Source organism: Natrix helvetica (assembly GCF_964273705.1).
Source record: "Natrix helvetica genome assembly, chromosome: 4".
In the NCBI taxonomy this organism is placed as follows: domain Eukaryota; kingdom Metazoa; phylum Chordata; class Lepidosauria; order Squamata; family Natricidae; genus Natrix; species Natrix helvetica.
Window position 1 is genome coordinate 117,385,145 of NC_138550.1, and position 26,632 is coordinate 117,411,776.

The 26,632-nt window shown below is 34.7% G+C and overlaps 1 protein-coding gene across 6 annotated transcripts in view; it reads right to left on the minus strand.

The window, feature by feature from the left end:
• The window catches only part of PTPRM (protein tyrosine phosphatase receptor type M), a 471,605-nt gene that overhangs the window by 236,985 nt on the left and 207,988 nt on the right, over window positions 1-26,632 (minus strand). For all 6 annotated transcript variants that reach the window (XM_081950797.1, XM_081950796.1, XM_081950795.1 and 3 more), the window contains exon 7: window positions 17,041-17,334. In XM_081950797.1, coding sequence (XP_081806923.1) covers window positions 17,041-17,334 — 294 coding nt within the window. The remainder of the gene's footprint in view (window positions 1-17,040; window positions 17,335-26,632) is intronic.

Here is a 26,632-nt window from a genome sequence, read left to right on the forward strand (position 1 = left end):
CGTTCCAGCCGTACCAGTTGGAACGGGATCCAGAACCCACCACTGTTGTGTTTCTATGTATATAAATATATGAGAAGAGGGAAGAGCAGAGAAGGAATAAAGATAAACACATGCCCACAAATACACATATACATGCAAGCTTTTGCACTATTACATGCCTGAAGGCAAAATAATGTTTTATACAATAATCATTTTGAAATATTCTTCAGATATAATTATCCATGCTTCGCTTTGTTCTCATAGTTCCTCAGGAATTATTAACAGTGACTAAGTGAAGTAACAATGAATTTAACATGTTAACAGTTCCTTTATATCTTAATCGATTTGGAAGACAAGTGATGTAAACTACTGAAAATTAAGGCTGTAAATATTAAGACAGAGATTTCAGCACTGCTGCACTCAATATTCTGCTGATTGTGTTAACATTTTATAACCGTGAATATATTAGAAAATTATTGCCTCAGAACAAAAGTAAGTATCTGATGTCCATGTGTACAAAATAGTGACTTTGGTTTGCAGCTAAAATAGCAATTTAAAGAAGTAAATTTAAGAACAAATGATAGAGTAGAAAAAAGATAGCTGTTCTGGAATGCAAAGCACCTGAAAATATTTTTTACATGCAAAGAAATACGACAAAATAATTTTAATATAAAAATAATATATTATATTTTGGTCTCTTTGAAATATATTATCAAATGTAATTTATTTTTATTTTTGGAGAAAAAATAAAAAGACTGAAGTACCGTAATTTTTTCACAAAGCATCCTGCTTAAAATAACTTGAATTTCTACTATCATGCAACAATCATTAAAAGAAGTGAATGCATTTAAAGATAGGGAAAGTTTAAACCAAATACCCAATCCTGGCTAATCCTGCAAAATTCCTCCAGAAAATAAAAAAGGTACAGTATGAGCCACAGTGGTACAGTGATTAAAGTGCAGTACCGCAGGTGACTGCCTGGTTGACTGCAATTTGGCAGTTCAAATCTCACCAGGCTCAAGGTTGACTCAGCCTTTCATCCTGCCAAGGTCGTTAAAATGAGAATCCAGATTGTTGAGGGCAATATGCTGACTCTGTAAACCAGGGCTGTAAAGCACTGTAAAGTGGTATATAAATCTAAGTGCTATTGCTTTATTCAAAGACAAAGATTTTAATCTTCTTTGCAATTATAAATTTACCTTTTACTCTAAAGTTAGAACAGAACTCTCTTCTTTCTATAATCTATAATCATATCTAATCATCAAAACTATAAATCATGAGTTCATTTTTTTCTATTGCACATAAAAAGTCTTTAAGTGATTCCCAGTCAGCAATAAGACGTAGATACTGCCTTTTCTCTGATCAAAGAAGTCAATTTAGCCATCTCAGGTAGTTGCAATATTCTCATCACCCATTTCTTCATTGTGGGTAAAACTGAATATTTCCATATTTGTCATAGAATAATCTTGCTGCAGTTATCATTTACATATGTTTGAGCCACTTCCGAACTCACTTATCTTGTTATGGATTTTAAAAATGTCTAATTCCCTTTGGCCTAGGTAATGGTTCATGGATAGATTTCTCATGGTCTTCTTTACTGGCAGCTACTAATAAAAGCAAGATGATTCTATCCCATTTTTTACAATGAAGAAACTACATTGTTTGTTCCTTGAGGTCTCTTATCAAAAAAATGTGCATATTAGCAAAGCATTTCTCCTATTATTTGTAACTTTTTCCTATTGCATGTACTGTATTTTTGTTTACAATTTTTTAATAACTCCAATGACATATTTCTAAATCTCTTCTAGAAACCTCTGTACCTTCACACACACCCTAATCCAGCTGTCTTGCCTTTTGGGTCAACCCTACAAAATAGTTACTGTTTCGATGTTTGTTAGGGACATCTCACAGACCTACTCTTCCTCTTCCTACTTCCAATGTGTACGGTGTCTGACAGAGGATTCTCATAATCTATGTCATCTAATGGCAATTAAAAAGGGGGAAAAATGAAATAATTTCTATTAATGGCAACTCTGAGCTTTACAACATCAGACAGGTGACCAGAGGAATCAGGTCTTCATCCCCCTGTCCCAATTCTTGTGAGATATACCAGTCTTTTCATAAATAAGAAAAAGTCAAACTTATTTTTAAGATAAAAAGATAAAACTTATTTTTAAAAACTTATTTTTTTAAAAAAAATACAATAATTATACAAGTGCAATGTTAAAGATAGGCCCCCAATGGGGGACACTTGAATTAAATAATACAAAATGATTTTATATTAAATTATAATTTCAGGCCCAATCTGAACGATAAAAACTGTCCTTAAACATTCACATTCTTCTACATAAAAGAAAGATAGTCAAGAGTCTTAATACAGTTTCTAGCTAGATATTTTACCTAGCTCTACAAAAGCAGAAAATTCTTGAAACAGCCATTGTTTTAATTGGAAATTTCTTTTCTTAAAGTATATTTTAATCATACACTGGAAAACCTGCTTGTAGCTCACTTTTTTTCCTAGCCCATCCTCTTTTTCTCTCTGTTCTGCTCAGAGTTCTCTTTGTTTTAAAAATCATCAAATGTTTCTATCACTAATCAAGGATTAGGATGTGGATATTTCTCCATACCTATGAGAAAGAAGACACCTCTCCAGGAACATATGGATGCAAATCACAGATTCTGACTGGCTGTGAGTATGACAAGTTCTCCCCTTCCTTAAATTACCTCTTATCATATTTGCATTTTTAAAAATCTCTTTCTCTTTTTTATTTAATAGTACAGTAGAAGTGTTAAGAAGCTATAGGCTTGTTTATCAAATTTTACTAACAATACTTGAGCTAAATGGTGATTTTAAGTGACTTACATTTACGACAAATGGCAAATGCTAGGGAAAGAAGAAACAGAGTTAAGTGTTATATTAAAGTATTTTTTAGTTCAACGCTATTTCAACAGAAATCACTTGTTTTGGATGCTTTGTAGATTAATGCTTCACATTTTTCAGACTTTCCTTTTCTTACAGTTCATCATAATTAATTGTTAAATGATAATTTCCAGACTTTAATATGGCTCATGAAATGAAAAAGCTGTTTGTAATAATGAATATGCATGGAATCATGCTGTAATAAATTCCTTGTTATTACTTTACCTTGGTTAGGCTGAATCATTTAAGTCAAAACATATAAAAGAATTGAGGAATTCTGCTTATACTGATTACAATGTAACTATTCATAATTTCTAACAGATTTAATCAACATTGAGCTGAGGTCCACAATGTCATTGCAAGGTTATATGATTTGGAATGCAGCCTAATGAGTTCACAATCACAGTGGTATACAATTCCTTAATTATACAGATTTGTATGGAACATGTAGATGTCAGGGGCAAAACAGATGTCAGAGTAAGACAAGAATTAAGCATCTGGGTGCCTTATTTTTAGCTTCAATAAATTTTAATGTTTGAATTATTCATTTTATTTTATTTTTTAAATTTTGTTTGCCGTCCAAAGTTACTTAGTGAGATATGCGGCCATACCAAACAAACAAATGAAACAAAATGGTAGTGCAGTATAAGGGCCAGGAGTGGTTGAGCTAGTCTCATTTCCTATTTTTAACTGAATATATTCAATTGAATATATGCAATTAATCCCAACCTATTGTGCTATAAACTAAAATTCTGAATGCTTTAGTGTAGCCTGTATTCTACTGCAGAACTATAAATATTATTTTCCATTTAATAGGTTACATGCGGAACATAGCCAAGGACATTTTCTTTAACTATTTATGTTTACCTATAAGCCTACCTATATTAATATCTGCTGTGAGTATATTTAATTATTTATTTATCCAATTTCTAGGTCACCCAACATCAAAAACAACCATGGCTTCACAAAACTAAAAATGGGGGAGGGGCACTCCAAAATTGTCTGAAGAATACAATGGAAAAAATAAATTTTCAGATCACCTCTAATATACAGGGGTCCCTATATTGAAATTCTGAGAGAAATACCATATTTTAGAGCTCTCTTAAAGGCAGCTAGATAACATTCTGTAATTGATTAGATCTGAAATATTTCCTGAAATTGGTTTAAAAAAAAGGATGCAGATGCTAGTAAAAGTTTCATTCCTTTTTCATAAGGAGACCAAAGGAACAGATGCTGTTTCTGCCTGAAGGGAAAGAAGATTAGCGCTCTGTGACAAAGCTAGGAAAAGCAGAGCATAATATTCTAGCTACTACTTAGTTTGTAATGATGCCTTTTTTATATGGTGAACATTCTGAATCACAAATTAGACCATATCAGAAACCCAATTATCATGTTTCATCTGTACATATGAAATAAAAGTTCTTTCATAGCCAAACCAATATTCTTAACAATTGGCAACTTCTTGTAATGATTCTAGTCTAGTCAACTTTTGAATTGCAATTCTGAATATATTACTCACAAGAGAAGAAGGGATAAGAAAGATTAATAATAGAGGAATTAATTGTATTATGCTCTACAAGTCTTTCATACATGTATATTGGCTGATCCAGTTGACTCACTTGACTGCTTTAAAATAAAACACATCTTCTCATAGAGGCTAACTAGTTTTGAAACATCATCGAAAGCAACTGAAGATCACATACTTTACCAGTGGATTTACCACTGTCATGTGGCTTTTTAAAGGATTCTGTTACAAAGGTGTATGGAATATTTAAACACTGATAATTAAATCAAAGTAATATTACTGTATGCAATATATTATGTAATGCAATAAAATATTTTTCTATAGTCTTTCAAATCTTAAAAACTATTCAGAATCCAAATCATAGACAGAAATAAGTTAGAGTCATATTATCTGTCTACCCATCAGATTCTAAACCTGATCAGTAGATTTTACATTCACTTAGGACATTAACTTGGCTCTAAAATAATTGCCTTCTGAAGTACAGTGTATACATCATGAACGCCTAATGAGGAAAATCTCCAAGTCTGACTGAACACAGCTTTCCAATTTTCCTACAATAACTGTTGCCTGAAGAATTCTATTTTCCTGCCTTCAGCCTGGTCTCACCATTAGATGTAACAAAGCATAAAGTCAATGTTCCAATTTAATGTGCCCTTTGCTACTGAAATATGTTGTCCCTTATTAGCCCTTCCTCTTTTATTACAACCAGTCCTATTCCAAAAAATTGCCCTAGAAGGGCTTTTTTCACATAAAGAGACTTCCTCAACGCGTTTGAAATTTTTCTTGGTGAGCACTGAGCTTTTATTTTTTGGATATGGTAAATAGTACATTGCTGCTGTTTTCTGCTGCAAAACTGCAACCTTCCTGGCTGTTCACACTATCCATTCTGAAAAAAAAAACATGGGAAGAGCCCTTTCATGATGTCTCCCCTTAGTATGTACACTATATTTACTCTACATTATAGAAAAGTAGATAATAAATCTGTGTTTATATCCCAACAGGTATTTAGAAAAAGCACAAAACAATACAAAAACTTTTTAAATTCAATAATTGTAGCCTAGAGCTTCACCCTGCAGTACAAGAGCTATCATGAGGAATTATAGTTGCTTAATCTAAAAATAAATCTGATCATTCGCCTTCTATAACTTCCAGCACCAGTTCTTTAGTTTTACTTTGGTTGGAGGCCTCCTGCCTACAACATTTTTATGTAGATAGGAGTCATCAAAGTACAACTCCTCATCTTGTTTTATTAGCAATAAAGTTCTAGATTTTCAAGTCTTCTGTAGATTTTTTTAAAAAATCCATCAGTAAGAGAATTTTGGATTTAAGCCAGTTTGCAGACATTCCCTACATGATTTTTATTTGCGTTTAATATTTTCATAGTGAGAAGAAAATTCATTTGGCAGAGATGTGTGAATTGTGAAAGCCAATCCTGATAAAATATTGCACATGCTATGTTGTATTTTTTTATTTTTGGTTTTGTTCCCATATTGCATAAGTACATATATCTGAATGCATACTCATAGTAATTTTGCTACATAGGCATTCAGACTATGATAAGACATACCTCTACTACAGTATGAAAAATTAATTGTACTACTCCAAGTTCCGTAACAAGTGAGGCAACTAAAGGTTAGATTAAATTTATATACTTAATTATCAGCAATAGATTTTAAAATTTCATTAGAGCTATGTAGATTACAGAGTGGTTCTTTTTAATAAAATGTAAATATAAATCACTGTTAAGATGATTAAAATGTTAATAAGTACTGAGAGCCTTCAAATGCTGATCCTTTACAATTCCCTATGGTATATTGTCTTTTCTTTTTTTTTACTCCCATGTTTATAAAATTCCCTATCTCATCTCATGAAAGCAACCGGAGCAACAGATGAAGTTCATTTAAGATACACACATATACCAGTTATTTGAGAAATGTATTTGATCTCCTTCCTTTGAGGCACCTAATGAAATGTAGGAAAAGAAACACAGAGGCACTGAGCAACAATTTTTCATTATGACTACAACAACCCTATCTATTCAGGGTATGCCATTTTGTTAAAGAAGTGATTGGGGTCAGGAACCAGATACAATTTGTATGCTGTCATGTACAAATTTTATGCCCTTTCAAACTATGATTTAGTCAGTGGTGGCTGCATTAAACAACATGTGTAAATGTGGATTTATTGAGAGGAGACAATCTCTGCAGTTCAGTGAGCTTATCAGAATGACTTTTGCAGATGAAATTCCATTCTTGGAAATGAAATGTGAAGGATATAGATGAGCAAAACCTTTTTCTTCAAGGCACTAGTTGATTGCTAGAGCATGCAAGTGAACATACATTTTTTCCTCTGAATTTATACATTACTGAAATAAAATACAAAGGATGAATAATCTCACTTTATTTACTCATGATGGAAGGATATTTAGGAAAACATATAGGAGGTGTTGCATCAGTATAAAACAGTTTTTAGTATTATTAAAATATAGGTTTGTTAGCAAATAAAATTGATTGATATAAATAATAAATGAAATCAATCAATCTTAATACAAACCTTTATCACTGAATTTTGAAGTGCACTAGTGGCAGCAAAATGTAATGATACATATTTTTTCCAAAAATCTAATTGTATACTCCTGCAAGTCCCTGGGACTGCAAGACAATCAAACCGGTCAGAGATCAAACCTGATTGCTCTTTAGAAGGCCAGATCCTGAAGATGAAACTCAAATACTTTGGCCACCAAATGAGAAGGAGGGACTCACTGGAGAAGAGCCTAATGCTGGGGAAGATTGAGGGCAAAAGAAGAATGAGACAACAGAAAATGAGGTGGCTGGATGGAGTCACCGAAGCAGTAGGAGTGAGCTTAAATGGATTCCAGAGGATAGTAGACGACAGGAAGGCCTGGAAGAATGTTGTCCATGGGGTCGCAATGGGTTGGACACGACTTCGCAACTAACAACAACAAATTGTCATACTACATACAGATGGTCCTCCTTTAACAACCACAATAGGGATGGAAATCAGTTTGTGAAGCAATAACTAAGCGGATACCCATCTGACTGCTTCACTCAGGACCACACTTTCAGTACTCCCGGTTGACGTCATGTGATCATGCAGGTCATTAAGTGGATTGAGTCCCAGATAAGAAGTATGGGGGTGCATGCATGAAGAGCTAGGAAAGAAGGATTTTCACACAAAGTTAAAAATCAATTCTGTCTGCCTTTTCATGCCTGCGGAACTCATCCAGAGAAGATTGCAAATGGCAGTTAGATGAACTTGGGGCACTTGCCAACTAGTCATAAGCATGAACAGGTTGTGAAGTCTCTGCTCCTCTCTGAGCTTGGTTGTTTTCTTGCAGGCATTTCATTATCAAACTAGATAATATTAGTGCTACATTATCTAGCTTGGAAATGAAACATCTGCAAGAAAACAACTAACGCCAGAGAGCACCAAAGACCCCACAGTTCAACCGTGAGCTACACATATTCACTTCTAATGTGAACAGGTTGCCAGACCAAGATCATGTGACTGGGGTGCAATTAAACAAGTTATAAGGCATCCTTTTCTAGGCCATTGTAACTACAAGTAGCAGTTAAACCTAGTTGTAAGCGGAGCACAGTGGTGGGTTCCGGATTCCATTTCAACCGGTATGGTTGGAATGGCCTCAGAGTTACCCACATGCACGTGTGGCGCGCACATGCGTTCTAGCATCAAAGGATGCTTCCGCAAGCCTCCGCAAAGCTCCAGCTGCTCTGCGGAGTGTCGCGCAGGTGCCGTACGCGCCATGCGCGTGCACAGAAGTGCCAACAGCTTAAATCAATGGTAAGGAGTGCGGGCAGGTGGGCGGACCCTCCGGAGCACCGTACCGGAACGGTATCCAGTGCTCCGGGCAGGATCCGGTACGCCTGTACCGGGGCGTACCACCTGCAACCCACCACTGGCTGAGGATTACCTGTATGTTTTTTTCATGTACATGCCTAAATTCTGTTGAGACAGGAAAATAAAGATGAAGATAATATTTTTAAATATGTGCATGTCTCCCAAACAAATAAGATAAGTTTACATCTAATTCTGCCTGCAGTAAATGTTATAAACAATAGGCAAAAAAGAATGGTCTTATAGCCTGCTCACTATTTAGATATCTGGCAAGAATTTTCTGACACCCCTCACCCCAGCCAGCAATTGTATTTAAAAGAGCAAAACAGGGAAGAAGCACTGCAAAGGAGTTGGGGAGGGAAGTGGGCAGAGAATGAGCCCAACCATTTATCAACTATGATTATGCTATCCTAATAAATTACCACCTGCTATGATGCAGTTCTTAATAGGGGAAAGTTCCGTGTCTTTGCTTTTTCGCCATTAATGTGAATATTAATTATGCATTAATTCCTATTGATGTCAGAGGAACTAATGCAGAACTCCAGGCAATAACCTGAGTAAAAAATGTACCAACTGAGGAAAATTAGAATGAGGTACAAGACATTTAAATTAAATGGAAGCAGTTTCTACCAATGTAAATATAAGATTTGCTTAGAGCAAAGAAAGCTGTTGCAAGATGGCAAGAAAGCAGGCAGAGCAAATGAAAAATCTGTACCAATCCCTGGACAGACTGAGGAAATCTCACAGCAAAATGAAAATGTTTTGGCTACTTGGGGATTCAGCTATTTTCATATGGATTCAAATTATTATGTACTGCTTAACCAATAATTCATTTTCTTTTGAAAAATTCAGTATTGGTGGAAACAAGAGCAAACACTGAATGTATTCAATCCTCAGTCCTTAAAATCATGATATTACAACAATTTCTGCCAGAAAATAATAGTGTACAGGTTAACAATCCAACTATTATGGGGGGAGGGCAAAGAGTGAGTGAGGGAAGCACTTGAATATAACAGTACTGTTATGAATCATTTTGCTGAGAATTCAACAAGAAATAATTTATGTTTCAAATTATTCTAAGAGTGGGAAGAGGAAAGCTCAGGCTTCCTTTTAAAATTGTTTAGTGTTCCCTAGTTCATAAGAAATGCTAAGAAGTTTTAATCTAAGTAGCTGGAATATCCAAGGGATCTCAATGTTTCTAGCTTGTTAACTGAATGCCAATAAAAAACATTTTTTTCGTTCCTTGTCTTATTGAAACAGCATATGCACACAGAAGTATGCTCTTTTAACTGTTTTAGCTTGTTAATCTGTCAATTGCTCATCTTACTTTGTCAGGCCTCCAGCATTTTAGTTTATATTTAATGATTTCTTACTTTCTGCTTTACATTGAAGTCTACTTCCTCTGTAAATATCAAATGCTCTAAAATTTCCATTTGATGTATGACAATGATCTTGTTAGAAGAATGGTAACATCATGGTGACATTATGCAAAATACTTTTTATCAGATATTTATACACAATTGAAAACAATTATATGTATTTTTATTAACATCTCCTGACAGAAACAACTTTAGGCTTATTTACTCAGATGTAAACTGGGTTAGTTTCCTACCATGTGTATTTAGAACCGAGGGCAAAGTATGTTCAGAGATACCGTGCAGAGAAACATGCCTTATGATTCGTGATGAATGTATCTTTTCTTTTATGTACACTGAGAGCATATGTGCATCAAAGACAAATTCCTTCTGTGTTCAATCACACTTGGCCAATAAAGAATCTAATCTAATCTATTCTAATCTATTCTATTCTATTCTATTCTATTCTAGAAAATGTTAAGAGTTCTAGAATTTGCTGCAAACATATTCCATAAGGGTATCAAAATACTCAATCTTTCTAAAATATACTTCTAGCTTCATTGGAATATTTTGTCAGCTCATTTTTTTTACAAAGTATTTAGAGCTTCTTCAAAGTTACTTTTATTGTTTATGTGCCTTTGAGGGGAATAGAATTTCATTCACCATTAGAAAGCTCTAAACGTTAAGAGACCCCTGAGGCTCATAGTACAATGTCCTTCAAGATAGTTGCTGTACTTCATTGACTATCAGCTTAAAAATATAAGTTAAATTTCTATCTTATATACTTTTATTTCCTTTCTTCCTTAAAAAAAAGATGTTCTGGCATGTATATACATTGCATAGAGAATGTCAGTAGAACAAATTGCAGTGATGGAAATAAAACTAGGGACAATTGGATGCAATTGGCTATCTTGCTTTTACTGCTGTTTTTATTGCTGAGTAGGCTGTTGCATGGGAACTAGGTGATGGTTTCTTCTTCCTACTCAGCTTCCTCTTCCTGTGGGCCCAGAGACTGGATTGTGGGCAGTGTCTGGCTTCAAGTTGATGCTGAGCAACACCAGGACTGTTTGAAATAAAGTCTTGTCAATCCATGATTTAGTGATGGACATATGGACAGAACTGGCATGTATCCTTGAAACCTGGCCAAGAAAAGTTTTGATATGGCCCTCCTAGAGATTTGTCCATCTGGGTTTCAGTTCAGGCACCAAACTAGATGCTAGGGTTCAAGAGGCGTGACACTGATCATTGTGATAATTTTCTCATAGTTGAGGTCAATGTCTTATAGGATATGTGTGTGTGTGTGTGTGTGTGTGTGTGTGTGTGTGTGTGTATGGTGTCACAACCCCCGGTATGCCCAAATATGGGAGGGAACACACTGCTTTCCTTTTCTGTCTTTCGGCTCACTCCAGGAGACCATCCAGGCAGAAAACCATATTTTTAATGTTGCCTTTGTTACATCTGTGTTGTATGTGTGCTGATAAATAAATAAAGGGAGACTAGGGTCCCTTTATTTATTTATCAGCATAAATACAACATACATACATACATACATACATACATACATACATACATACATACAAATAAATACACACACACACACACACACACAAACTTAAGAGAAGGGACAAACTGGGGGGTCCTAATAGAGGCCAAGCCATTCTAGTTCATTAGGTTGTAATGCTAGTGGACAATGGATCCTACCACACAGCATTTCAAACGACCCATTTCAAACAAAAGCATTAATTCAAGTAAGAGCAATGGGAAGTTTCACAGAAGTTCCTTGCATAAACTATGTGAGACTGGCTGCAATCAGCAGTTCTTTATTTTTATTAATTAGCTTACTGGTTCTAACAGTCCCCTAAGAAATATGAGGAATTCAATAATAGAACCAACTTCTCATTTTGATGACTTAGTAAGAAGGAATAGGATTCTCTTTTCAAAACAATAACAAAGCAAATCTTTCTCTTACTTCAGTGAAGGAAGCAAATGGGTTTGAAAACAAGAGAAAAATCCCATTATTTGGCCAAGCCTTCTAAAATTCTGGTGAAAAACAAATTCCCTCACTTATAGCAAGAGCAATAAGACTTATGTACCACTTCACAGGGCTTTGCAGCCCTCTCTAAGCAGTTTACAGTGTCAGCATGTTGTCCCCAACAATTTGGATCCTCATTTTACTGAGCTGGGGAGGATGGCAATGGGAATACTGGTAGCTATTAACTTATCACATCCAGAAAGCACCAGATTTAGAAAAGATGTGAAAATTTATCTTTTTACTTGATGGAATACTTTGAGATCAAAAGATTTTCTTCTTTATTGAAGCTGCAATTTTGTCTTATTGCAGTGGTTAGCATGTTAAATAAATTCTGACTTTTTCAATGTGGGTCGTGGAACTCCTCAGGAAAAGTGTGTGTGGGGGGGTTGACTTAACCGAGCAACATGCAATGTCATGCTGGTTCCCACTGACTTTGTGGGAAGGTCACAAATGGCAAGCAAGTAGTCCAACTTCTGCAACTTCAAAAATGGATCATATTCCTTCAAGCTGAATAACTGATCATAATAAGAAGAAAAACACAATGTATATTACTATTTTCCTTAAAAATCTACTTCATATAAATATTAGTTTACAACAATAGGTTTTGTTTTTACTGGCATTTTTTTCATGGATAGATAACCTGATACTCTTCATTTCCCCTGATAACATCACTAATGGTCACATGTTGTAATCCAAAATCTTGCTTTGCAACTGTTTAATAGTGAAAAAGGTAGACAGCAATAACATAACTGAAGGTATCAGGTTGGCTGTCACTGTATTGTCCATTCCTTGTGTGATAGCCCCCTATTTGTCACAAGAGTAATTGTTCCAAAATAATTTCACTAAGGCGTATTATCTGAACCTAATTATATAAGTCTCTGATTACCGTACTAGACATATACAAGTTAGTTATGAGGAATAACTGGTTACAGGAATAAATGCTGAATGGTCTCAAACATTTGGACATAATATAATAATAAATATCCTTTCTAGTTTAGAAGAGGAAGTAGGGTTGGTGCTTTCATGTTAAAGTTGAGTCCTGGCGATTGGCTGGAGAAGTCCCTGATCCACAGGGGTAATTGTCATTCCACAAAGTTTGGGCTCCTTGGAAAATAGTACAAGGTGGCATTTTTGAGTGGCAATAGTGGCAATAGTGGCACTAGAGCTGTTGTTGTTCAGGATGGCCAAGATTGGGAGGGTGTGTGGGTGGGTGGACAGAAGATAAAAAGTTCTTTGTCTTTTATTTGGTGTGGGGAGGTGACATACTAGCAGAGTCAAGTTAGATGTTTTCTGAATTTTTGACATGTTAAGTCAAAGTGTTTGTGATCAATGCTCTTGATTAAACAATGTCATCTTTTAGGACCCAAGAAACACACCTTCTCTGTAATAATACAATCTTCTGGACTAAGGTTTCCCCAGAGATCCAGATGGCTTCCTTCCACCCTGATAGATTTGACTGTTTGGCTTTGTGATAGGGTGAATAGAATCCACTTTGTTGGATATCTTTATACATGTATTATTATGCAGTGTAGACTGCTTTTTAGATTGAGCCACAAAAATCAGTTGAAGCTGGATGGCACTGAAATTAAATTTAAAAAATCTAAATAAAACAAACTCGATGTTTGTATTGAAAACTGATCTTTTGTAATTGGGATAGAAAAGAAATTAAGTTCATGTACTAATTACAATTACTGTAGTTTTCTAGCTAGACAGTGTTAGATATGGTGCTTTATAGTGCTTCAGTGTTGGGATAACTAGCAGTCTTAATTGCGACTTCTAGTTACACCTTTAGTGGCAAAATGCATGTTCCAGTGTGAATGCAGTTTATTGCATATCAAATATGATAGTCAAAATGAAGACAATTTATCTTACAACTTATGCCCAGAAGTTGAAAAGCACATGCTATTCTTGTGTGACCTCCACAGCTTCTATCACAATTAAGGCAAAAGCTATAGATATTTTGCACAATTTGGAATTGAAATTAATTTAACCTAAGATCTTAACCTCTTGTACTTCATTTATACATTTGAATTCTCAAGTATGCAAAAGATTTTCATAAAGTATATGAAAACAGCTTTTCTACAAATTCTATAGCTGCCTTTGGCAAGTCTTATTTTCTTTCATTCTAATTATAGATGCAGCTTTATTTACCAATGAAAGGCTGTTCTCACTGAATGGCATCTCATTGTGTTACGCAAAAGTATATTTCAAGCATTTTGGGGAACTATTAAGACTTCTTTAAAAAAAATCCTGGTACAATGCTTTGAATTGCAAAGTGGTCTGTTCCTCCCTAAGGGAACAAGCTTGTAGCATACAATTATCACTACAATTGAAAGGTATTGTGATTCTTTTCTTAAAGGAATCTCTATTCTTTTAATCTGATAGTGCACATTTTAAGAATAGTTCACTGCATCTGCTGATTTATTATAAATGTAAGTTTTAAACCATTTAAAGTCTTGTAATGATATATAGAGAGAGCCAGTTTGGTTCAGTTGTTAAGGCATCAAGCTAGAAACCAAGACACCATTTGTTTTAATCTTGCCTTATGCATAAAGCCTGCTGGGTAACCTTGGACCAATCACTTTTCTCAGCCCTAGGAAGGAAACAATGGTAAGCCACTTCTGAAAAACCTTGTCAAAAAACTGTAGGTATCTTATTTATGCAGTCTGAGAATCAGACATGACTGAACAACGACAAAAGAGCTAAACTTAGGAAAAGAAAGAAAATTAGTATGCATCTCCTAACCACTACTTTGCTGTTCTCTTGTTTTGTCCCTAGAATGGCAAAATACCTGTAACAATACATCACAATTAATTTTTGCAACCAACTTTCTATACTGAAACATTTCAACTAAATTATTTAAATATGTTTATATAGTCATCCTTTTCCTTGTATTTTTCAAAAAAGATTCATTTAATTGGGAGAGATGTTTAAAAATAGGTTACAATTCTCGGAGGTTTTTTTTAAATATATATATTAAAAAATGTGTTTCCATAGCATTCTTCAGAGTAGTCCAAAGTTCTTAGTATACTTAAATAGACACTCAACATACTATTTCCTTTGGACTGAACAGCATCATTGTCTATGTAGTCACTAAGAGTAGACACCCAATCAAAAGAAAAATATGTAAAGTATCGAAAAAGAGTAAGGAGTAAAATGCCAAAGTAATTAAAATCATGTGAAAATGAGAAATTATTCATTCATTTATTTATACCTTTCACTGTCTCTGTATATTTCTATCATAAATTGTCACAATTTCCATTATGTCCATGAATTCAGCTCATACATTCATCCTTTTCTGGGTTTCTTACAATCTTATTTATACAATGAAATGTCATGTTTATCACTTGTACATGGATTTGTTTGGCTTATTTGTTTATACTAAAGTTATATAAGGGATGACCTTTCTTTGACGCTGGCAAGCTGGTTACAGGAAGTGAGAATTGTAGTTCAGCATTATTTGGAAGTCCATAAATACTGTATTAGAAGAAAAACTAGCAGTGCTAATTACAACAAAAGATTTTGCATGGACCAACAGGACTGGTATCTCGTATCTATTCACTCGAGTATACAGAGTGTATAGATCGCAAATTACATCTATAAGACGTAAATTGAGTAGAATGTAACCTACTGTAAAAATACACTGTTGAGCTGGGGCATCTGAAACCTTTGCTCCAAATGAACAGAAAGTTTATTTTGACTGCAGCATGACTGTCTTTTATTTCAGTCAAACTTTATAAATCCTGCTGTAAATCCTGAGAACCACCTGTAATCTTAATTTGCTATCTCTGATTTTTTAAGGTGTTGGTTATCATGTTGCCATTTAAACATTTTTTTTTTACTTCTTTGGTTTTGCAAACTATGGAATACTCTGGGGACTCTTTAACGTTAAAAATACCACATGCAGGAATACACGCACACTTTAAACATTTAAATACATATTTCTATTGGCATCACATGTATAAATCATTAAATTAGTTGCCATGGTGACAGGCTATATGTCACCATTAAGTTTCAACATTGCGCGATATTTTTCAAATTGGCTAAAAAAATAGTAATAAGGTGTCAGGGAAACTATGTTTTGCTAGCAGATAAATGTTAATGGACTTACCGTTTCTGGCAGCTGTGGATGCTAATTTAACCTTTTGCTTTTGCTTTCATATATACCTGGTACTAATGTATTTCCAAACCTACCACTGTAACGATTTGTGCCTCACACTGTGAATAAACAGAAAGTGCCACTGGCTTCCTTTCTTAATAACTACAATCCATATTCTTCCATTATTGATTTATCACTTGTCGCTTGTATGTACACTGAGATCTTATGCAATGGACACAAACTCCTTGTGTGTCCAACCACACTTGGCCAATAAAGCATTCTATTCTACTGATAATTAAATTTCACTCTCACCATTAGAGGTATAATGGAAGATGTTTGACTAAAAAAATCAACTGCCTTGTTTATGATTGTCATATTTTTTTCTTGAGAGGCTCTTTTTTTTAAACGGCAATAACTTTTTAACCCACCTAAAGAATAAAATTGATTTTTAAGCCGTAAAGAGTTATTATGATGTAAACTTTTACAAGAACTACACAAGATGCATTTTACAAATCTTTTACTATTTGGTTTTAGGAAGGTGCAAAATATGTTTTGGGGAAATATTTTAATGTCTGCTTTCTCCCAATATTAATGATGCTATTATATTCATAAAATTATACAATATTTATTTAATAATGTTTTAATTTGTTGTTTATATTTTTATAAGCCAAAAGGTGGCTTCTAAAAATTATAATAATGGATATCCTAAAAGACTTCAATAAGTTCAATCAATGGTAGAGAATAAAACAAAAAATAAATTTATTATTTCTTTATTATTCTCATATTTATAGGTGAGATGTTTTGGTACAGCATCCTTTTTTTAGTGGCATAGAAATCAGATTTGATTATTCTTTTCCCATTTGTTCAGTTTGGGTAAAATCAGAAAGGTTTTAGAATTAGAAATCAATTAGTGATCATTATGAAGAATCTTATTAATGGAGACTACTAACTGCTAACAAAGGTGTCTACCATTTTGAATCTCTAAATAGAATGTTTTTCTCTCAGAAAGTTTCCTATTGATGAGCCAGCAATAATTTTCTCTCGGAGTAACTTTATGAAGTAACAAAACATATACAGTATACAGTATAAATGCATTTGTTTCCTACCTGGATTGAGACAGCATTATATTTAGATCCAAACTTGCAAGAAGATAGAAAATAATATACTGTAGTATTAAATACTGTATATGCTGGAATTTTAAAATTCAGTTATTTCAAGTAACATGATGAGTTTGTGAATTACTTCTTTACTTACCGGCACATTTTGTCCTTGTTTTAAGTGCTGGTCCAGGAGATCCAGTACCTCCTTCACCTGGTCTAGTGAGCAATACACTAATTTCATATTCTGTGTCAGGGTCCAGGTGTCCAATTTTATACTTTGTTGAATCCACTGGTTGTATATCATACCAGCTTCCACTTGAGGTGCGATATTCTATTTGTCTCACAGTGATGGGTCCATCTCCATTAATCGAATTGGCATTCAACTGTATCCATAAATAGGTTGCACCAACAGATGACAGTTGAGGAGGTGCAATAGGAACTGGAGGCTCTGAAACATAAATAACGAGTATATATGTATTTGTACAGTATATGTAAAAAACTGCATGTAGTACATTTTTTTTTCTATAGTTCTGACTTTTCTGAAAAAAACTATTATTACTATTTATTTGTTCTATTCACTATGCAAAAGAAGGGACTCCCCCCCCCCATCCCTCCCTTCCTCTCTCTTTTTTGGGGATACAAGGCAGAAGACCAAAGCTAATTCTCTACTTAAAATATAGGTAAGTTCATTTTACTTTACAAATACGCTATGCTTGATAAAGCTTTTGCTTTGGCATAATGTACTTTCCTTGGTGGACACAATTTTAATTTCATATCACTTTTTAATTATAGTACATAATATACAAGGACTATTTACTAACACTTTCCTTTTTTATGACCCTGAAGTCCTTATTTAGGATAGTCAGGGTGATAGATGGAGTTGCCTGTTAACTGGCTGAATATTCTTCCTAACGCTTATGAAGAGTTTGCAGCAGATATTTTTTTCTTTGTGCCCTGGGAAAGAAACTTCTGCTGCCTAGAATCGAACTCTCAACTTTCCAAGTGGGAGGCAAGTGTCTTCACTACTTTACCACATTGATCTGGACTATCTACTAACACTCAGATATTTAAAAAGTGAAGTTTCTAGTTCTTTATAGCCATTAAACCAATGTTTTAATTGGTTTTCAAAAAATCAGCCTTACTAGGCGGAAGGTGAATTTCTTAGAATGTGAGTGCTAACTTTCCTTTTCACTCTTCCTCCTTCATTCATCATAGAGAACTGTGCCAAACCCTTGCTTTCATTTCCTGTTAGTTTCCATGCTTACATTTCTCCATTGTGCTTTTTCCTTTAGTCTCATAATAGGCCTGTGATATCTCAGGTGCACCATTACTGAGTTTATTTTATTATATCATCCAACATCTTGGTTCAAGAATATTAATTTAGTTCTCAGTTTTTAATTCTCCAGCTTGTCTTTATATTACTGATACTCTAGTATAGTACTTGATACTGTGTTAAAAAGACTATCTTGTCTTAATTAAATTCAAAGTAACTAAAAACCAATTACTCCATTCCATAATCAACCAATGACATTTTACAAAATAACAAATATGAAATCTGTTCTTCTAAAATGACATCTAATAATTCTATTTGTTTTTGTGATTAACACTTCCTAATGGAGATAGATGAGCTCTTTATCACTCATCTCCAATTAATTTAGAAATGATCTATACTTTTTTTCCACCAAAGCCAGAACTCATAACATTTTTCAAATGTTCTTCTTCCTTTCCTGACAAAAACATGACCTACACTAATTATACAACTCAGAGAACTGCATCTTTGCTTTGGCTCTGAGGAATATTCCTGTTAAGCAGATTTAAGATATTTCTGTTATTTTGCACATGAACTAGAACAGCCTGTGAAAGCAATACTTTAATTAAACTTTTCTCTAGGTTGGATTTTAATCCATATTAAGGAAGAATTAAGAATCTTAAAATCCTTATCCATTTTTTTTGAAGCTAGCATTGCTAAGCCACTTGTCCTTCAACTTGAAGCTTGTAATTTTACTGAAAATGAAGACGAATGTGGTAGCGCCTTTTCTAATAAACAAATTTTATATGTATAAGCGTTCATGAACTGCAGCTCAGTTCATCAGATGCCAAAAGCGGCTTGACTGATACAGGGTTTAAACTCAGATGAGTCAGGGTGGAAAAAAAGATAAGACAAGATGGTTATGGAGGCTATCAACTAACAATTGCAATGTGTTACAAATCTATTTTCTGTTGTTTTTGTCTCATATTTGTATAAACAAATTGTTTTCTCCTTCATCTCCCACACTATCTTATTTCAACTTCAGACTCTTTAACCTTGAAGGTAACTCATAAACAAAGATGGGTTTGCACCCAGTTTTCCAGAGATGGGAAGGAGAGAAATGCAGTCTTTCATGGAGTGAACCATCCAATGGTTGTCCCAAGAGGAAAATTGGTGATAAGCAGCTCACTGCTGAAAAGAATGGAAATCTGCAATCAGCAAACCAGATATGTTATCAGGGAAGATCTATTGATTCCTAAGTGTGCAGAACATGAGTAAACATGAGGAGTGAAGTTGATCCAACTTATCAAATCTACTGATCACTATTCTTTTCTTTTTTCATTTTTGAACAAATTACACAAGTCAAAATGGTCCTGAAAAGAATATTGAGAGACTATGAGGAGCTAGGAAGAAAAGTATTTAGATACAGGTGGTATTTCCATCCATATTTCTGACTGAATTTCATTGCCCATGGAAGAAATGGAAGATTGTGGAGGTAAATGGCTGGTTCAAGGAATGGTGTGGATTTGGATTCCCTGGTCTGATTCCTATTGAGAGAAAAGGCCTCTGGTAAGAGATGGGCTGCAGCCCACCAAGACTGACATTAATACTGCTTGATGAATTTGTCTACAAGAGTTTTAAACTACACCAGGCAGGAGAAGATATCAATACCATAACCATACTCCAAGCATAAGTTTGAAGCCTGTAAACCATACAAGAAGAAAAAGAAGTGGCAATAAGGCATATCCAGGAATATATTAGGAGAACTTGCAAGAAAACTTAAGAAAAGTAGTACTAAATAAGTCAGACATCAATGTACATCAATGCTCAAAGTATGCTCAGAATGCTGAGAATGATCAATGCTCAGGAAAAAAGTGGGGAAAACTTGAAGTTCCAGTATGAGGATGGCAAATATGACTTCATTAGTATTACTGAAGCCTGGTGGAATCGAATGTATTATAATATAATACCAGAAGTATATAATTTGTTTAAAAGAAACAGAGCCAACAAAAGGGGGGGGGGGGGTTTGTCGTATTAATACAGTACATAAATGATGATACCTTTAGGGAAATTCATGACTCAAGGGTGAAAACTATACCCAAGCATCTGGCTGAATATAGAGGGAAAAATAAATAATTATTATTCTGCTGCAGATGTGTATGCAGACCATTCAATCAAATAGGTGAAATTTTCACATATCAGATTTATGTGCAGAAAGCACACATTACTCTAATGAGGTATTTCAACTATTTCAACATGTGCTGGAAATCAAATTCTGGCAAGTGGGAGATCTAGCAGATTCTTGATATGTTTTGTAGACAACGTTAATACCTCAAAGGTACAGGAAAGAACTAGACGATCAGCTAATATCTACTAGCAGGAGATAAAATATTGAAGAAATTGTAGGAGCCTTGGAAAGAGTAACCCCATGAATTTAGAACTCAGCTTAATTCATAATTCAAGACAGAAACAAGTTAGCTTCATTACGGTTCTAGATTTTCAGACAACTGACTTCAATAAACATGGAGAAAAAGTAGAAAGAATTCCATGGATGGAAGTCCTGAAGGAAAAAATAATTCAGGAGAGTTGGGAGATTTTTGCAAAAAAGCAAACAAAAAACTCAGATAATTAAATCCCAAACACAAACAATACCAAACAGAAAAGAAAAATAAGACAAAGCTAATGAGACTAGTGTGGTTGCATTAAAAAAAAATCCTGGTAAACTGACAGCAGATAAGAAACAGGTCTTAAAATGAAAAGGGTAGCATATAGGTAGTCCTCTATTAAAAACTATTCATCAATTGCAGTAACAACAGCAATGAAAAAAGTACTTATAAGTCTGGTTTTCACACTTATGACCACTGCAGTATCCTGATGGTCACGTGATCAAAATTCAGGTGCTTGGCATCTGACATGTATTTATAACAGCTGCACTGACCCGGGGTCATGTGATCACCATTTGTAACCTTCCCAGCTAGCTTCTGACAAGCAAAGTCAATGGGAGAAATTAGATTCACCTAACAACTGCAGTGATACACTTAACAACTGTAGAAAGAAATGGTTGTAAAATGGGAAAACCCACTTAACAATGGAAATTTGGGGTCAGTTGTGGTTATAAGTCAATTACCTGTATATCAAAAACCATTCATTAGGAAATATTCCAAATCTGTAAGAATGGAATTAGGCTATGGCATGCTTGCCCAACCTATGGGCCATGGGTCACTAGTGGGCTCTGAGGGGATTACAACCAGGCAGTGGAAACAGCCAGTGAGTGCACATGCACAAACACATGCATCCTCACTTGTGCAAGCAGTGGACAAGTATGCACACCTTCCATTTGCATGACCGGCAGATACAAGTGCATACTGCTAGCACAAATGGAGCTGCGTGTGCAAGCATACTTGCTGGTCGCTCAAGCAAAACCATTCTTCTCCCCTGTCCCACCAATCCGCAAAGCCGGAAACATTGAAGATCTCTGGCTTACAATGAGCTAAAGCTTGCAATGAATAGCAAAAATAACTCCTAAGTAGGATATTTGGGTATATACTGGACAAGAGGAGAAGAGTTGAGGAAATGTTTGGTCCACTGGTTAGAAAAGTTGAAAGGATGTTGATGGGACAGCATGATGAAGGTTGGAGCAAACTAACATTGTTACAATCCTTAAAAGGGGAGAAAATTAGACTTACATTAATCAACTTACATTAATACTTAGTAAAATTAGAAAAGATAATCAAACAGTGGGTTTTCAAGCACATAGAAAGAACAAGATGATTACTAGAAGCTACCATGCACTTGTTAAAAACTATTCATATTATTGCTAACACTATCATATAAACCATAGTACCTGAGGGCAGGACATAATCCATTGGGTGGAAGCTTTATAAAAGTTTAAAGAGTAAGATCCAAACTCAAAATAAGAGGCGACCAAGAGAGACACTACTTCCTGGAGTTGAAGTGCTCCATCATTGGCTATTTTCAAACAAAAGTTGGACAACCATCTATTTGGATGGCCTAAACGTTCACTAGATACGTTGCACTAGATAGGGAATTGAATTAGAGAACCACCAAAGTCCCGTTCAACCTTATGATCCTAATGACTTCCTAATGATCATTCAAATAGTCTGACTATTGCTCTGACTAAGCTCTTTCCTACTAAAATCAACAGTTAATGTATCTAGTATAGCTGTGTATGATATATTCCACAACTGAATAAGCCTATAATTATGAAATAATAACACAAAGGTGATAAATGTATAGAAAAAATAATACAGGTGCAGATATATTTCATACTTCAGTTACTTCTACTTACAGGATAAAAATAACAAATCTCTCAACTCTTTAAAATGCCTACATAATTTTTCTTAATTATTTTATTCAATCAACAGACACTCATTATTAGAATGTGATTCTAAACTAGCTTAAACATTTTAATATTTATTAATTCACTGTCATTTCAAAGACAGTTGCTCCATTGTTCATAATCCAGAGCTTTGTGCCGAATCTGTGCAATTTAAATACTTAAGGCTTAACTCGAAATGATTTAGGTTCATTTAAAATCATTAGTGTGTTTCTTCAACCAAAACACAAAATAGAGCATCCTAAGGCATTTATGTAGTCATGCTGAAACAACAGTTAATTATGTTCTGATTTCAAGTGCTGGTAAGGACTGTTGAACTGCCATTCAAAATTCATATTCAGGACTGAGGCTACCAAGGTTAGTACTTAAACCAATTTATTTTAGGCTATACAAGTATTTTAACAGACTTTGTTTTTTAAAAATATTGTATCCCTGAGGCTACTTTACATGAGTACTTCATGTGCTCAGAACACCAAAACCCACCACTATAACTACTATAATATGTAAAGTAATACATCTGCCTATCCCAGGTTCTTGGGAAGGACTTGATAGGTGAACAAGAAGGTCAAATCCATTCAGAACACCTGGCTGACTGCAATGAACAACAACGATATTTTTAGCTGAAACTACCTTATTCAAATTATATGGAACTGATTCACAATATATTTAAATGCAATAGGTTGAAAATCAAAAAAGTTATCTCTGCAATGATACCTCTGCTACTGCCATTAGGCAGAGTGAGAAAGTCATTATTATGCTTGATATTGCTTTGGAATGTCAGAAAAGGAGCAGTAAATTAGCTGTTTTCTAACAGAAATTTCTGCTTCAGGAACTAAATTATTAATTTTGGGCATTATATTCTTACACTTGGGGGCAGGAGGTGAGATTTTCCAAGTTCTTGCAACTCTGATAGTGAATCAGAGCTTATCCTTTTATATTATCATTTAAACATTGATCATACTTTGGTGAAAAGACTTCTACAAGAAGATGAGTAAGGACAGCTACTCCTGAATGGCAACAATGTGAGGATTACTTGAAAATTACATGATCATTCAAATAATAATGAGTCATAAAGAGAGTTATAGAAACCAGTCCCTGCTATGTTTTTAGTATTAAGATGTAAAAAGAATGTTTGTCAGGTGTGCATGAACGAGTCACTACGTAGAAAACCATTAAAAAATCCTATACATGGCAATCATATCACAAAAAAATATTGTAAATTTTACTACTGTAAACAAATAATGTATTGAACGCAGCTAACCCTTATTCATGATATTTACTGAGATCATTAGGCTATACCTTATCGTGCAATCAATCTATCAGTTGAATTCAATACATTTGGAGGGCATCCAAGTGGAGGGAATTTAGTTTAATTTATCTGACAGGATACAATATATCAGTTAAATAAATAATAAAATAAAAGTAAATTCTAATTTTAATACAGGTTATTATGTATGTGTGTACTATGTATATACTGTATATACATACATATATGTGTGTGTGTGTGTGTGTGTGTGTGTGTGTGTGTGTGTGTGTGTTGTATTTGTGCTGATAAATAAATAAATGGAGACTAGTATAGATCTATTTCAAGCTATTTAGCTCTCATCAGCTAGCCATACCCTTACTGTGATTTGAAGGATATGGCTAGCTGATGAGAGCTAAATAGCTTGAAATAGATCTATACTAGTCTCCCTTTATTTATTTATCAGCACAAATACAACACAAATATAACAAAAGCAACATTAAAAATATGGTTTTCTGCCTGGATGGTCTCCTGGAGTGAGCGGAAGGACAGAAATGGGAAGCAGTGTGTTCCCTCCCATATTTGGGCACACCAGGGGTTGTGACACAATACATACATACATACATACATATACATACACATACACACACACACACACACACACACACACACACACACATATGCTGGTCTTGTTGTATTCGGGTCTTTTCCCATGTAAGATTGAGATTGTCTTGGCAACGTTTCGGTGAAGTCCCGCTCGCCATCTTCAGGCTGGTGTTTTCGGCTTTGTGCTTGTGCGAGTAAGACGTGTTCGGAGCTGTCGTCTTTCTATAAATCTTGGTGGGGGTATGTGGAGTGCTGGCTTTGTTGCTGTAAGTGGGTTGATTGGCTGTTACTCGCACAAGCACGAAGCCGAAAACACCAGCCTGAAGATGGCCAGGGGGACCTCGCTGAAACATTGCCAAGACAATCTCAATCTTACATGGGAAAAGACCCGTGTTCCAGCATAATTCTGGAACGCCTTGGGCAATTTCAACTAAACTTGATACGCAGATTACTTACTCTCTGGAAACAAATAATGTGGGGGTAAGATACCCCTAACACCGCTCGGGGTGTGTGTTCTGTTAAGATACAGCCAGTTGTGCCTTAAAATGTCTTTTACCATATAGTGTTGTGGAGTTGCCACGGTAACAGCTTCACAGTACTTCTCAAGGACCCTCCCTCTGGTAAGGGGGAAAATCCAACATTGGATCCAACAATGTGCTTTGTCAAAAGTATTCTTTGGGTTGCTCTCTTACAAAATGCGAAAAAAGTGTTCTCAAAACACTCTATTTTCAAATTAACACTAGAAAACATTAAATATAGTATCCAGAAGTCAAATGTTCAAACATCATTCTTTCAGCAAAAAATACTGAAAATACACGAGTAAGCTTTTCCAGCACAATTAATATTACTTAGGATTCCTACCAAAATTAGTCAGATTTAAATTCACATGACTATGCTTTTTGCACTGTAACTTAGTCTGAATCCTGAACTGAATTGTTAACAGAATCTGACAATGACCTTGGAAGATGGAGGAGTGGTGGGTTGAAGTAAAGTGGAAGAAATGCTGCCTACAGAACAAACAGATAAAATGGAAAGGAGAAACAGAGAAAGAAACTTAGAAGGAATTATAAAAGAGGCGTCAGGAGATTTGTACTTTTAGACTAGCCAGATTCTGTCAATTTTGCCTGATAATAAAGTAGAATTAGTTCATCTTATTGTGTTCCTGTCTGGCCTACTTGGGAGCCTGACATCAATCACTTCTAAGTCTGAAAGTATGAATCTTCTGCTACCTTTTTAAATTGCCTGATTAGTTAGGGTGGTTTCTTTCTCAGCCAGTTGCAGGCTGATCCTCCTTTTATCTGAATCTTCCCTAGTCAGCATGTATCTCTTCTTGTCCTATTCCAAAATCATTCTCACATTCCATTACATGAATATGCCAAAATTACTCAAAGCAGTATTTTCAATTTAAATTTTATAGCAACAGAACTATGCCCAATCACATTATAGATGCCAATATTTTTCAGGAAAATACTGTGTTGTCTTTCACTCAGAATAAATCATTTGTTCCTATGTTATTAATAACTAAATGGTAAACAACAAGATTACTTAGAAGAATAGAAACAGAGAGTGTATGTTGATACATACATGTTTGTATCCAGGAACAAAAATTTAAAGACCAAGACAGACGGAATTCTAGGATTGTCATCTATTTTACATCTCTAATTTTGTGAAACATTATCTTTAAGCTTACCACAGTTTTCAAAGTGGTCTTTTCCTCACTTTTACATTCCACTATCTGTTCTGCAGATGTATTCCATATTATTCAGTGTGTGACATCTTTCCTTTTAACATTAAGAAATCAAAACCACGAATACTAAATATAGTTTTTTAAGCATCTGACAAAATGCTTTGTATTTCTGACACCACTAGATTTACTATATATGACCTCAAAAAATAATTCAAACTCTTATAATCTGGAATTTCCTTGGGCAGCTTTGTTCTATTTCCAAACTAATCTCTGTTGCAACTGACCAATATTAGAAAAGGATCTACATAGTGCACAGAAAAAATGCTAATTTGGTCCCCATTTAATCTACTGTTTTCCATTTTTGCTATGTCTCATTTCTTTTATGTTAACCTGTAGAAACATAGACACTAAGCTATATGCTCATTTTTTGACAGTTGTGTGCTTTACAATAAATGGATTGCATGCTTTGAATTTTTAAAAACTGCACGACAATTACAGCAACATTATGTAACTAAAATGGTCAGCTTGTTAAATAATAAACTCTCTTCACTGTCTCCTATCAGAATCAATATTAATATAAAATTGAAATTATTTTAGGATTATT